Raw genomic sequence first — 13,888 nt, forward strand, 5'->3', positions numbered from 1 at the left:
AGATAAAAGAGTCCGTTTAATAGAAGAGTACCGTCACTTGTTATTAGACCCCTCCAAATTTTGTGCTTTTAATTCATTGAATTGAAATAGAATTTTTTGAATCGATCTAAGAGCCAATCCTAGTATTAGCAGAGAATGCTAGAGAATAATGTATTGCTGATATACGTTTTCCAAACCAATATTTTGTCATTTCAATGTTCCTTGTGTAGTAGCATCATTCCCACACTTTTTAACCATCAATTCTTCTCCAGTTTTTGAGCATAGTGATCATAAATTTATGATCATAGAGCATAACTTTTATGTACAGTCATGACCCTGATTGGCAACAGCTGCCTAATATAACAGGCCAGGGACGCACGCAAAGAGAGGGTTTGGAACACGCAACCCATCCCAAGATACTATGTTTTCTCGACTTGCTGGGCGATTCTTATTCAATATATCCAACTCAATTTGGTAGAAGCTTAGAATTGGGCTATTGAGAAGGAAACATGTTAAGAAAATAATTCTTCTTCATAATATGCAGGGAAATTGTAGTTTGTATGCAGGAAACAAATTTGAAGATGATTTCACTATACTTCACCCCCCACCCCAAATCCCTAATGTGCAAATGTGCAGGCGAAATTGTATGTTTCCCATGTGTTTTCCATTTCTTGATTTCGTCAGCATTGATTCAATTCGAGGAAGCATTGGTACACGGGGTGAGAAAAGAGAGACGCATGGCAAAATGCATCAGAAATATATAACTTGTAGGCCACAGTAGGGAGGAGATTTGGGGTAAATTACAGTGGAAGTGCATTGAAAATGTGTTAGCTACAATTTTTCTGCATACATAATGGAGTAAGAATTTTTTCTTAACCTGTTTCCTTCTCAGTAGCCCCAAGTCCAGGCTTCCACCCTCAATTTGATTTCTATCATTGAATCCCTCCCCCTGACAAAACTGTTATTAGGCCACCTCGAGAAAGAAATCCTATGCGCGTGCATGTAACTGGTAGCCTACACATCTACCTTTATATTTTAAAAAAAAGTGTGTGTACACACTATCAAAAATCCACTCTTAAACGAGCTAAATTTGACAGCAATAAAATGTCAAAACTGACTCTGTTTCAAATCAACTTGTAAAATGTCGGAATAGAAATTGATCCTATAATTATGCAAAAATTCCAATAGAATATCCAGATGAGTCTAATGGAAACAACTCATAAAAGCAATTTTTTCCATTTATCTTCTATAATGCAAATTATGCAACGAAAACCTCACACCTATGCCAACAGCTTCTAAATGGATGGAAAGAGACTAGTCATGTGTAGACAAAGACACTTCATAGATGGGCTGAGATAATAGACCCTGGAATTGATCTGTTCCATTCAGGCGATTGTATTTATACAATTTTTCTCCCATTTCTCAAGAATCGCACCTACTGTGGCCAGCCCCCTTCAAATGTTCCCCCGTCAAATAAATTCCCGTTTATGTGCCTGGTTCCAGTTCTTATAGCAGCAGCAGAAATCTTTGCAGCAGCACATTTCAGAGGCCTCTAAGACCAAAAGACATCCTTGCGACTAAGAGGCAACTATACAGGGCCCATGATTCATACAAAATGATTTTGTCTGAAAGAACGAAACTCATATAAACATGTAAATCCCTTACTTTAGATAAAATTTATTATTTATGAAATCTCTGGCTAAACCTGGAAGCTAAAAAAAAAAAAAAAAAAAAAATACTTCGGTAAAAAGTGACATTTCTTTACCAAAATATTTATTCAGTTGGTAAATGTTTCGTGTTAGGTCATATATTTACAAAACGTGTCTCTTTTTTTACCCTTTTATGTCATTGTGTCCAGGCAAATGGGAATGGGACCTTTTGACACAAAATGTGTCAAGTAGGCTGCCCTACACCTATATCACTAAAATACATCCATTATAAGCTGCAATGGCAAAAAAAAAAAAAAAAAAAAAAAAAAAAAAAAAAAAAAAACACACACAACAAAGTGCAATCTCCACGGAGCTAGTCCTCCGTACCTAGAAACGCAAAAAAATGCCACTTTCTAACATAGACGTACAAGGTCATGATTATGCTTCCTGACAAGCTCAATTATTTTAAACCGAAGTTTCTAATGAAATGTTGATTGTTCTCAAGGGACATATTGCTTTGAGCAGTGTTTCTGTTCCTAGATTTCAGTTCTGACTATGAGTGGTAAACTCAGTACTCTTTTACTATACGGACTCTTTTATATACGGCGATGCACACAGTCACGAAATAGACCGAGACGCGTGATGAAAAACAGGTTTACTCTGCCTTCTGGGATATAAACAAAGCCAAGAACTGTATTTAAATTGTTGTTTTTTGGGGTTTAGGGGGGAGGTACCTAGGTTAGGTTACGTATTTAATATATGGTATGCTTTGCCCCCCACCCCCTAATGTGCCAATATATAGCCCAAATTTGTTTCTAAACTATTACATATTCATCCTATTTTATTTTATTTCATTAGCACTAACCAAAGTAGCACTATATAAAAGAGTCCGTTTAGAAAAAGAGTACCATAAACTCTTCCACCAGCCCCCCTTCTCCTTCTCACTTCCCATAGGTAACACGTAGGAAAAGTAACATTGGCTTAGACCCACAGCTTTCAATTCCGATTGTAGGTGGAATAAAATCATTTCACAGTTATAAGCTACAGCTCTACCGTTTGCACGGGACCCAGCAATATTCCGCGGTGGTTTTTACAGCTATCCAAAAATGGATATACGAGGTTTAGAATATAATGGAATCATTAAGCTTTTTGTTTTGGTTTACCATTTATAAAGCATAAAGGAATGTCAATGTTCTTAAAGCATTGAAAAGAAAACATTTGAAAGAAAGAGAATGAAGCTAGGACTACCATAAAAGGAAGGATTTTCTCCTTTTTTTTAATTACAAGATTTAAGAGCTTAGCACAAATACCCCATGAATTGTCAACCGTAGTCCCATAGAACGCTGGAGTTCTCCAGAAGACGATAAGAGGCTCCAGAAAAAAAAAAACGATGAAGCCATTTGAATTACAAAAAAATGGGATTTGACATTAATTGTGCAGATATTTCCGGAGAGAAGCAAATGGTTTTGAAGGTTTCACAACTATAGAAAGGTTGGGACACTGAACAACAGGGCAGGCAGGTACTCAAAAGTTACTTTAACTTCCCCTCCAAGGGTGCAATTTGTTATGGGGGAGGAGGTCTACTCCCCTCTCCCACCACCCAGCTTCAATTTAGTGCATTCAGAAATCTTTTCAAAGCTTAGATAGGCCGACATACTTCAAGCATCCACAGAAACAGATCAGTTTTATTCAGTATATCTTTGCCTTTATGGTACTATAAGCTTCATTTTTTATTTGAATTGGGAAAATCATCTCCTACTCCCCCTCCCCCCACCAGGATACTGACGAAATTATGCCCCTGTTGTCCTCTCCCAAAACCTTACAATTTCAAATGCTTTTAACTCCACCCCCTACTCCCGAAAAATAAAACCCTCCGTACGTATCATCCAAAGGTTACCGTCGCTATATCCAAAAAGTGTTAGAGATAAGTAGCGAAAACACAGACACTTGCTAACACCATTCTAAGCACTAGCACTAACTATAATAAACTAAACCTTATCAGATAACACAGGGCTTCGACACCGGATGAAAAGAACACTCCTTTAACTATCTTAGAAAAACAGGAACAACCCTCACCAAAAACACTTTGTAAGTGCACACCACCCAAACATAAAATCTCAACTAGACTGATGAATATATAACCTGTTCTGTGAATAGAATTACAGGGAAGATCCATTTGTATGGAAAAGTTACGATGATGATTTACAAAAATGTCAAAGAGCATTACAATATTACCACTAAAGCATTCAAGTAATTACGATCATGTCAGACAAGATTCCGCAGACCTATACATATTCATATTAGGCCTAAGAAACCTGTAGTAACGATGGCGTAAACACCTATCTTATTTGCCGACATAGTCTTTCTTCGTAAAATATTATACCTCCACCCCTCCTAAAAGAAAGACATCATTTCCCCTGCTGAAAGTTTCCGAGGATCCATCAAGTGAGCCTATTGGAAAAGAAAAAGTATACAGATTTCTACATATTAGGACCAAGACCATATCCAGGCATGGGCGCCCATAAGCTGAATTCCAGGGGGGGGGCAAACCTCGTCTAATTGGCACTTTTGATACTATATAATAGAAATCTCAGAAGAAAAATATAAAAATAAGGCAACATCATTCAGCCAGGGGGGGGGGGGGGAGCCCCCCCCCCTGCCCCCCATATGGGCGCCCATGTATCCAGGGGGAGGGTTAGGCTTTTATCCAGTGGGGTTGAGGCCTTTTCCGTGTGTGCGTGAATGTCTGTAGTGGTGGTTGGGGGAGGGGGTACGAGGTTTGACCCCCCCCCCCAAAAATAAAAATTGCCCGACCCATAAAAACGTAACAAAATGCATATAAAAAAATTTTCGATGTACCATTGAGGGTTTTCTTGTAGTCACCCCCTCCCCCGAAAAAAATCCTAGATGAACCCATAACTGGGACTTAAAACACCAGTTTCTTAGACCATCAGACCTGAGACGAAAATGAAGATTACAGTTTATAGACAGTAAGCTTATCGCAGATAATTTCTGGTCTTCGGTCTCGGTGCGAACAAAAAGCTCCTCCCACTTGTTTCTGCCTTAGCGGATTAGTCTGTTATCGTCAATCACTGAGAAATGGTTACCAAGTGCATTATTCGTAATAGCGGGTTTCCACTTGTTTCAGTGTCCAAGAGAAATCTGAGCCGCGTTTTCAGGCTCAGCGGGTTCGAACATGGGTTGTCCTCGTCTAGTTTCAAGTTTCTAGTTTTTCGTCTAGTTTTGTCTAGTTTCAGCGAGTTCGAAGCTTCAACCCCGTGTTTGATACACTAGATGCACTGACGCACAACGCTTAATGCACTAGACGAGAACAACCCCTGTTCAAACCTGCTGATCTGTGAACAACCCGTCTTTAAACACGGGTTGTTCGCGTCTAGCGCATCAAGCGTTGTGCAGCAGTGCATCAAACACGGGGTTGAAGCTTCGAACCCGCTGAAACTAGACAAAACTAGACGAAAAACTAGAAACTTGAAACTAGACGAGGACAACCCGTGTTCGAACCCGCTGAGCCTGAAAACGCGGTTCTGACTTGTCTACCCGCGAAAAGATCTGATAACGCCTATGTTTCTATCTGCAAAAACGTTCTCCGGAGCACTCGCACCCCTGTCCGGGTTTTTATAATGGGAGGGATAGAGAATGATCATACTGCTAATTCTATAAACTGTGATGAAGATCAACGGCCTGAATATACACCAAAAGCTCGGGATTCTTACAATACCTACATGATTTCATATATTCTTCAAATAGATTGATTTTTGTCTGCTGTTGTGACAGACTTGCCACCCCCTTCCTATCTTGGAACTTCCGCCCGACTGCAAGTAAATCTTTTCATACATTCCTACATCAAATAACTTGTATAAATTCTTAGACATGCGAGCACGTTTGGGGGAGAGGTCTCACCACGGAACATTCAAAGAACCATTTCTCTTCAGAAGCAATGGTTTTAAACGTGTATAAAGTGGCGAGAAGTTGGATATTTGGTCCATAAGTGAACTTTTAAAACATTATATCAATTCTTCAAGGTTTTATTGGCAAGCGGAACTCTACCCCCTGTCTCCCAGCACGTCGATACCGTTAAATGACTAGGATTCTTACCTCCAAAACACTGGAAATGCTGGAAATACTGGAAGTACTAAGAAGCCTATATTTGTACAGTCAAAAAATGAAGACTTTTCAATGGGGACCAAACGTTAAAATCAGTTTTGACCCCGAATTGAAAAAAAAAATTTGAATCATAATTACATATGAAATTTTTTTTTAGTCGTTTTCCACCCGCCAATATTTTCCTGCATTTACCCTACTGGCATCTAAATCCCTATCTCAATGGGTGTAATAAGCACCTGAAACGAAAAAAAAATTGCCTAAACAAAACATTCTAAGAAAAAACCACAACAAACATTATGCACAAAAAAAACGAAATAAGAACTTTTAATTCAATTTCGTTTCAATCGTAAATGGAAAGGCAGAGTGGTCTAAGAAATTATTTAAATTATTTATTGCAATAACTATCTTCGAAGACCACACTGCCGCTCCATGACGTACAAATAGCAGTTTAATAGGGATAAATCCCTATTAAACAGGGATAACTCACAATTCCTATTAATATTCACATCCCTATTAATAAGGATAAATCACATAAACAGTGGCCGTCATCAGCAGATAAACTATCTGCGTATGTAACCAACTTATGAAACATATCTGCTGATAACGGTCCCTGTGTATGTCACTGATATATCCAGAGATTTTGTCATTGTTTTCACTGTCTAAAAAAAGGACTTATCCCTATTAAACTGTTATTTATACGTTAGTGCAATAAAGGTCACAAGGATTGTACACCTTTGGAATCTTTTACAAAAATTGCGGAGAGTATATTCCGTTTTGTTTTAATTCACGTATAAAACAACAAGAAGATACCACACCTTTTTCTTTTTCACTGGTATCTTTATGAGTAAACATAAAACAAACGAGAAAGAACACGTCTCCCTCTCCTTTTGAACCAACAGTAATTACGAATCTGTAAGGGGTTGTTTCAATACTAAGATGAATAAATAAAAAAAAAAATATATAGAACTATCTTCTACTCCAGCGCTATAACAGCTATTTCCCTTATTCACGATGCTACTGAAAAATGAAGGATTCTTTAAACAATTACTTAGCAACTCGAACAAACTAATACTCCAATTAATACGGGGCTTAAAGTTTCTTCTGGTGCCTATGTCGGGAAAAAAACTGCACGCCGCCCTATTTTAAAAAAAAATAATTTATATAAAAAAAAAATATAAAAAACAATAAATCTTACTTATTTGCTGCTTCAAGTTTAGCTAGCAGTGCTAGTTCATCTTGAGAAAGAACGGTTGGCGTCTGATAAGGCAGAGACAACAATAGTACAGATCCATCAAAGGGAGGGAGTGATGAGGGGCGTTGCACTTCCTTAGACCCCAATGAAGTCGGTGGTGTATTCTCTTCTTGACTAATTCCACTATCTGTTGACGGACTAGGCGACCCCCCTTTATATGTCAAATCGGTAGGGTTCATGTTTATGTCAACAGGTTGTGTGGGCCTAAGGGACTCAACGGGTGACTCAGGGATAACTACAAGCTCATTCTTGGCTCTGAAATAGACGAGAAAATTAATATGAATTTTAGGATCAATTGTCGCATGCCAGTGGTACGTGGTATGCTTAATTGTGGCCTGCTTCTTTTTCTTTAAAAAAAAAAACAGAAAAAAACTTTGTAAATAAATTATTAGTAAAAAAAAAAATAATAATAAATAAATAAAACGACAATACAAAATGTTTTATAAGAGGAATGAATAAAAGAAATAATAGTACAAAAGAAAGCGAAAATCAGATGAGGTATCGGCCACGTCCTGAGGGAAAATGTGGTAGTACAGGAAAATAAAAAGGACACAGACCACACGCGAGAAATATTTCATACATTCATCAAGCAGAGAAAGCCCACAATTGAACACCACACAATCGTGGTTGCAGCCCGATGTCAAAATAAGGCCACACAAACATGGTTTATCTTCGGGGGATAAGGACAGAGGGCAAAAAGATGTATATGTATTAGTAATTAATTAAAAAAAAACTTTCCACAAAATAAGTTTTTCAAGGAAAAGTAAACAACTCTATTAAACCAAAAAGAGCAAAAATAGAATCATATAATTTACCAAGCGTAAAACTACCACATATCAGTATCAATAAATAAATGAAACCCAAAACGAACAGGAATTGCAATAAATAACCGAGTCAAACTCAAAACAACCAGAAATTAATATGATTAGGGCTCACAACCCCTATGCCTTCTCAAGACCAGAACATAATTTGCATTTTACTGAAACAATTTTTGTAAATAACTTCGTTTTTATAACTTTAATAGATCGAATACTATTAAAATTTAAAGGAATAAATATGAATATTTGTGTATTAAACTGACAATGTACATTCATTTGTATTTTTTTTTTTTTTTCATGAATGCTTATTCTGTTTCCGTTCTTTTTTCTTGATAACTTTTTTGTTAAAAAAAGTTTTCCACCCCTAAAAGAAGTGCTAAAATTGCCCAAATTTTCGTGCTACACAGCGATTTTTGGTGCTACAGTCAAAAACATTTTGTGCGTGTCGCAAAAATGCGCGACACGCGCATGGTCCGTTCAAGCATCCTTATATTAGTTCTGGGTCAATTTTTAATCTTTCACCAAACTAAGCTCCAATCTTTCGAAACGAACACGGCAAAAAGGTAGTCCTGGTTATACCAAACTTTGCAACAATCTTTCAAAACAAAGTCGGTCTGCGCTTTTTGTTAATTCTCTGTCTTTTTTCGAATACTTCATTATTTTGTCCAAGGCAAAAAGAAACAAAATGTCACACGAAACTGCTATAAATTGTAGCACGGAAGTGCTACTATTTGGCCATTCAATGTAGCACGTCATACATGATGAAATAGTGCTAAAATAGCACTTTCGTGCTACTGGTTGCAACCCTGGTTACCGTTCATTTTTTCTTGATAATTAATGCTTTGTTGTTAATAACAGTTTTTTTATTTCCTCATAATATGCATCAAAGCCTCCATCAAACTTTCCTCAAAACCTGACGCTTGTGTTTAATGAACATTTTAAGTTTTAAGTTTTGAACTTTTAATTTTTCAAGCAAGCAAAACAAAACTTGTCACTTAGGAAATTTTATCTTAAAAAAAATAAACCATGCTCAATCCATTTAAGCCGCTATCTAGAAGGACCAAGGAATATCTTGAAGTTGATATGTGTCTCATAAAGAGTTGTCAAAAAGAACACCTAAGGAATTGTTGACATACCGGAAAAAAAGCAGGTATAACACAACAGATCCAGCAGATTTTCGAGCAAAGAATAACGGAAGTGAATAATTTTCTTGGGGTGAAGGGGGGGGGGGTAACATTGAAAACAATACATTTTTCCAAAAAAATTGGCGTTTTTGGTCTATTTCAAAATTATATATATATATATATATATATATATATATATATATATATATATATATATATATATATATATATATATATATATATATATATATATATATATATATATATATATATATATATATATATATATATATATATATATATATATATATATATATATATATATATATATATATATATATATATATATATATATATATATGTATATATATATATATATATATATATATATATATATATATATATAACACTCAAGATGTAACCCACAAATTTGGAACAACTTATTACAAAGCACAAAACTAAAAATAATACTATATTCATTATTGTACTCGATATTTCAATTTCTTTCCAAGGAACTTAACCGTAATTAAAAAAATAAAAATAAACTATCCATGAAAGGGATTAAAGAGCCTATGACAGTCAGGATTTCCACAGAATAAACATCTTAGTCATGTCCAGGTGAAATACACTACTTTCCAAAAATTATAAAATAAATTCGCGCGTTGTGCACCGTGCAAAATTCAAGACACAACCATTCAACAAACTCTGATTTAAAATCTAATCTAATTGATAATTTATCCAAGTTATCAAAAATGTATAATATAGAGGAATTGGTTTACCCCCCCCCCCCCAGAAAATAACCCCCGGAAAATACCCACCGAGGAAAATACCGCCCCCCGGAAAATACCTCCCTGTAGAAAATACCCACCAGAAAACAACCCCCTCCTGGAAAATAAGGCTTTCCAGATTTGAGAATTTCATTTGAGTTTTTTTTAGGGAGAAGGAATTTTGGTAGTTGTGTATTATATACCGCTCACTAGAATTTACGCTGGGTAAAAATCGAGAACAAACCGGTTTCTTCGATAGTTTCTTTCAGCTTAGAACGGGAAAAGACAAATACCACAAATCACCATCAATAAATGAATTAAACCCAAAACGAATAGAAACTACAATAAATAACCGATTCAAACTTAAAACAAGCAATAATTAACATGAGTAGGGCTGAAAACCCCCACATCTCCCTCAAAACCAGAACAAAATTTGTAGTTTACTGAAAACAAAATACATTTTAAATATTTCACTTTTTTACTTTAACAAATAAAGAATTATTAAGACTATCATAGGCAGCGCTATTTTTTTTTTTCTTTAGACCAGGGCACTTCGTGTCGAAGGAGTTGTCGCAGAAACTTCGAAAAGAGCTCATTCGATTGGGAATTGGAGTGGCTTGCACCCTTTTTAATAGTCGAAAGTGATTGGAAGGCAACTAACACCCCTTCCACGCCCACCATTTCCCCAAACACATCCAATCAAAATTTTGAGATAGCCATTTTGTTCGGCGTAGTTGATTTCCTCATAGAAATTATGTTTTTGAGGAGGACACTCCCCCACAGCCCTCAGGGTGAGGGTTGTAAGTTATACACTGGGAGCATATAAGGTTTTTATAGATAGCGTTGTCGTAGAAACTTCAAAAAAGGTTCATTCGATTGGAATATGAAAGGGCCAGTGCCCTTTTTAATAGTCGAAAGTGATTGGAGGACAACTAGCCCCCCCCCCCCACGCCCATCATTCCCCCAAACCCATCCAATCAAAATTTGGAGATAGAAATATTGTTCAATGTAGCTGAAGGCTCTGGAAATTAGGTCTTTGAGGATGACAAACCCCTCCCCCCTCCATAGCCCTCAAGGCAAGGGTTGCAAGTAATGCCCTGGGGGCATATAAGGTTTTTATAGAAAGCGGTGTCGTAGAATTTTCAAAAAGGGCTCATTCGATTGGAAATTGAAAGGGCAAGATCCCCCCCCCCCTCCAGCCCTCAGGGCAAGTGTTGTAAGTTATGTACTGGGGGCATACAAGGTTTTTATTGTAAGTGTTGTCGTAGAAACTTCAAAAGGGTTCATTCGATTGGAAATTGAAAAGGCTAGTGCCTTTTTTAATAGTCGAAGGTGATTGGAGAGCAACTAACCTCTCACGCCCACCATTTCCCCAAAAACATCCAATCAAAATTTCGAGACACCTGTTTCGTTTAACGTAGTTGAGACTTCTGGAAATTAGGTCTTTGATGATGACAACCCCCTCACAGCCCTCAGGGCAAGGGTTGTAATTTAGGCCCTGGGGGCATATAAGGGGTTTATAGAAAGCGTTGTAGTAGAAACTGAAAAAGGACTCATTCGATTGAAAATTGAAAGGGTTAGTGCCCTTTTTAATATTCGAAAGTGATTGCAAGGCTTGGATGTTTATAGTAAAGAACGATGTGGGTACAATGTATTATTTGTTTTTTTACCAGGGTACTTTGTTTCAAATGATTTGTTATAGGAACTGCGAAAGGAGGTCAATCGACTGACGATAGAAAGAGCTGAAGCCCCTTTTAATAATCGAAAGGGACTGGAGGACAACTAATCACCCTCCCATTTGCCCATTATGTTTAAAAACTATGCCTTAAGATTAAATCAAAATGCACTGTGTTAATGCCAATTCCCAATAAGACATCTCAGTAGTATCCCAAGAACGACTGAGGGTATTATGTTCAAACTTTCGGGGCTACTTCTGCTCTTAAAATTTAATCAAATCAAAATAGCGTAAGTGTATCCAAGCTATGAAAGAAAGTAAACAGATTTGTTTTTGCGAATGTTATCAAGTTTTCTATTTCAGGTTAACTAGAGGAGATATGAAACTAAATTGAACACTACTATTTGTGTCCAGATTTTTAAAAGGGAGTATGTTGTTAAAAAATGCTGAAAATTTTTCTCCAGCATACAAATAGCAGGCCAAACTATAAAGTCTTAAAAAACGAAAAGATTTAAAGTGTTATTTATTTTTCCCTGAAAAGACTATGTCAATATAAAACGAACAGAACTTAATTAAAAAAAAATTTTTCAACAAAATAGGTTTTTAACTAAAAGTAAACAACTCCATTAAACCAAAAATGTGTAAAAATATAATGAAATAATCTACCAAGCGTGAAACTACCACAAATCATCATCGATAAATAAATGAAACCCAAAACGAACAGAAATTACAATAAATAACCGAGTCAAACTCAAAACGAGCAGAAATTAACATGAGTAGGGCTCAAAACCCCTATGCCTTCCCAGGGCCAGAACATAATTTGCACTTTACTGAAAAAATACAAATGAATGTGCATTGTCAGTTTAATATACATATACTGATATTTAGTAATCAAAATGTTAATATTATTTGATTTATTAAAGTAATAAAAGCCAAAACATTTTTTATTTTTTAAGTAAAGTGTAAATCATGTTCTGGTCTTGAGAAGACATGGGTGTTGTCAGCCATATTTTTTTTTTAATTTTTGATCGTTTCGAGTTTGACTAGGTTATCTATTGTAATTTCTGTTAGTTTTGGGTCTCATTTATTTATTAATGATGATTGGTGGTAGTTTTACACTTGGAAGATAAAACAAACTCGTAGAATTTGACTACGCTTTCGTCCGTAAAACCTTAAACAATAAGAATTTGTTGGTTCCCAAGGCCAACTATCCTTTCAAAGAATAGCTAAACCTTCTTAAACTTTTTGGTGCCATATTTTTTAGCTTAATTTTGATGATTGTTCGCCTAAATTTTTTTTCTTCATTTTTTTTTATTTGGCGCCCACTACTGCCAAAAATTGCAAAAGTTCATATAAAAGTCTTTTCAACAAAAATGGATTTGCGGGTTTTTTTCATAAGTTTTTAAGATACTTTTGGTGTGTAAGTTTCTCTTTTTCCCATTCTTTAGCACTATTCAACAAAACCAAAAAAAAAAAAACTCAAATTAAATTCTCAAGTTTAGAAACTTTATTTTTCACAGGGGGAGGGGTGAATTTTCTGCGGGGGTTATTTTCCGGGGGTAGTGGTATTTTCCGCGGGGGGGGGGGAGAGGGTATTTTCTACGGGGGTATTTTCCACGGTGGGTATTTTCCACGGGGGGGGGGGTGTATTTTATACGGGGAAGAGGGTATTTTTCGCGGGGGGTATTTTCCAGGGGTATTTTCCACGGGGTGGGTATTTTCCACGAGGGGATGATTCCCTGGGGAGAGAGGGTCCACGGGGGCATTTTTAGAGGGAAGGGGGGGGGGGGTAAACGCCAGCCACCAGTGAAAACAGCGCCCCTGCCCCGTTATATTCAAAAAAAATATCAAAACAACTTCTCAACTGAAAATTCTACACAAAGAAAATGTACAAAAAAAAGTGAAAAAAAACCTTTGACCCATTTTATTCAGAAACTACCAAAAAAACTTCTCAACTGAAAACTGCTAAAATCACAACTGTTATCCAAAATTTCCTGGCATAGAAAAGGTTGCATTGGACAGTAATCATGATGATTAGCCCAAAATAATAAAATAACTACTTTGCAAGTATGTTAACTCAAGGATATCATAGCTGAAAAACAATGTTCATATATCTGGAAACCACACACCGTACGTATTTAATGTTCCAGAAACATGAATTAAGAAAGACAATGAACTATGAATAGGACAGTGACGAACAGACTAACCGATGTTTCCACTTCTAACAGTTTTAACCGTAATTTTAGTTTTTTCTATTCTGACAACAACTGAAATAAGTTTCTTATGTTCTAAATTATCATATTTGATTTCTTCTACATAAATGTAAACATTAGTTCCATACGGATCCACTGCATTCTAGTCAGCTTTCTGAGAAAAAAAGTGGAAAATTCTTTTCTCGGACTCGACCGGAAATTAAATTGCCCTTCCTGAAGCCCTTGCTGATTCCAGGTGGGAATCAAAGGTCAAGCTTGATCGAAAAGAGGCTCGATCTTCCGTTCC

At 36.3% G+C, this 13,888-nt stretch overlaps 1 protein-coding gene across 5 annotated transcripts in view; it reads right to left on the reverse strand.

The window, feature by feature from the left end:
• Evi5 (ecotropic viral integration site 5) overlaps window positions 1–13,888 on the reverse strand; it is a 237,974-nt gene that overhangs the window by 189,699 nt on the left and 34,387 nt on the right. For 4 of the 5 annotated variants that reach the window (XM_089104326.1, XM_089104325.1, XM_089104323.1 and 1 more), the window contains exon 2: window positions 6,949–7,260. In XM_089104326.1, the coding sequence (XP_088960452.1) occupies window positions 6,949–7,184 (236 nt within the window). In that variant the 5' untranslated portion in view covers window positions 7,185–7,260. Of the gene's footprint in view, window positions 1–6,948; window positions 7,261–13,301; window positions 13,328–13,888 lie in introns of those variants that run through there. The other variant, XM_089104324.1, reaches the window with a different exon arrangement.

The sequence above is a fragment of the Artemia sp. Qi Xiang Cuo genome, chromosome 18, assembly GCF_049724085.1.
Source record: "Artemia sp. Qi Xiang Cuo chromosome 18, ASM4972408v1, whole genome shotgun sequence".
Classification (NCBI taxonomy): domain Eukaryota; kingdom Metazoa; phylum Arthropoda; class Branchiopoda; order Anostraca; family Artemiidae; genus Artemia; species Artemia sp. Qi Xiang Cuo.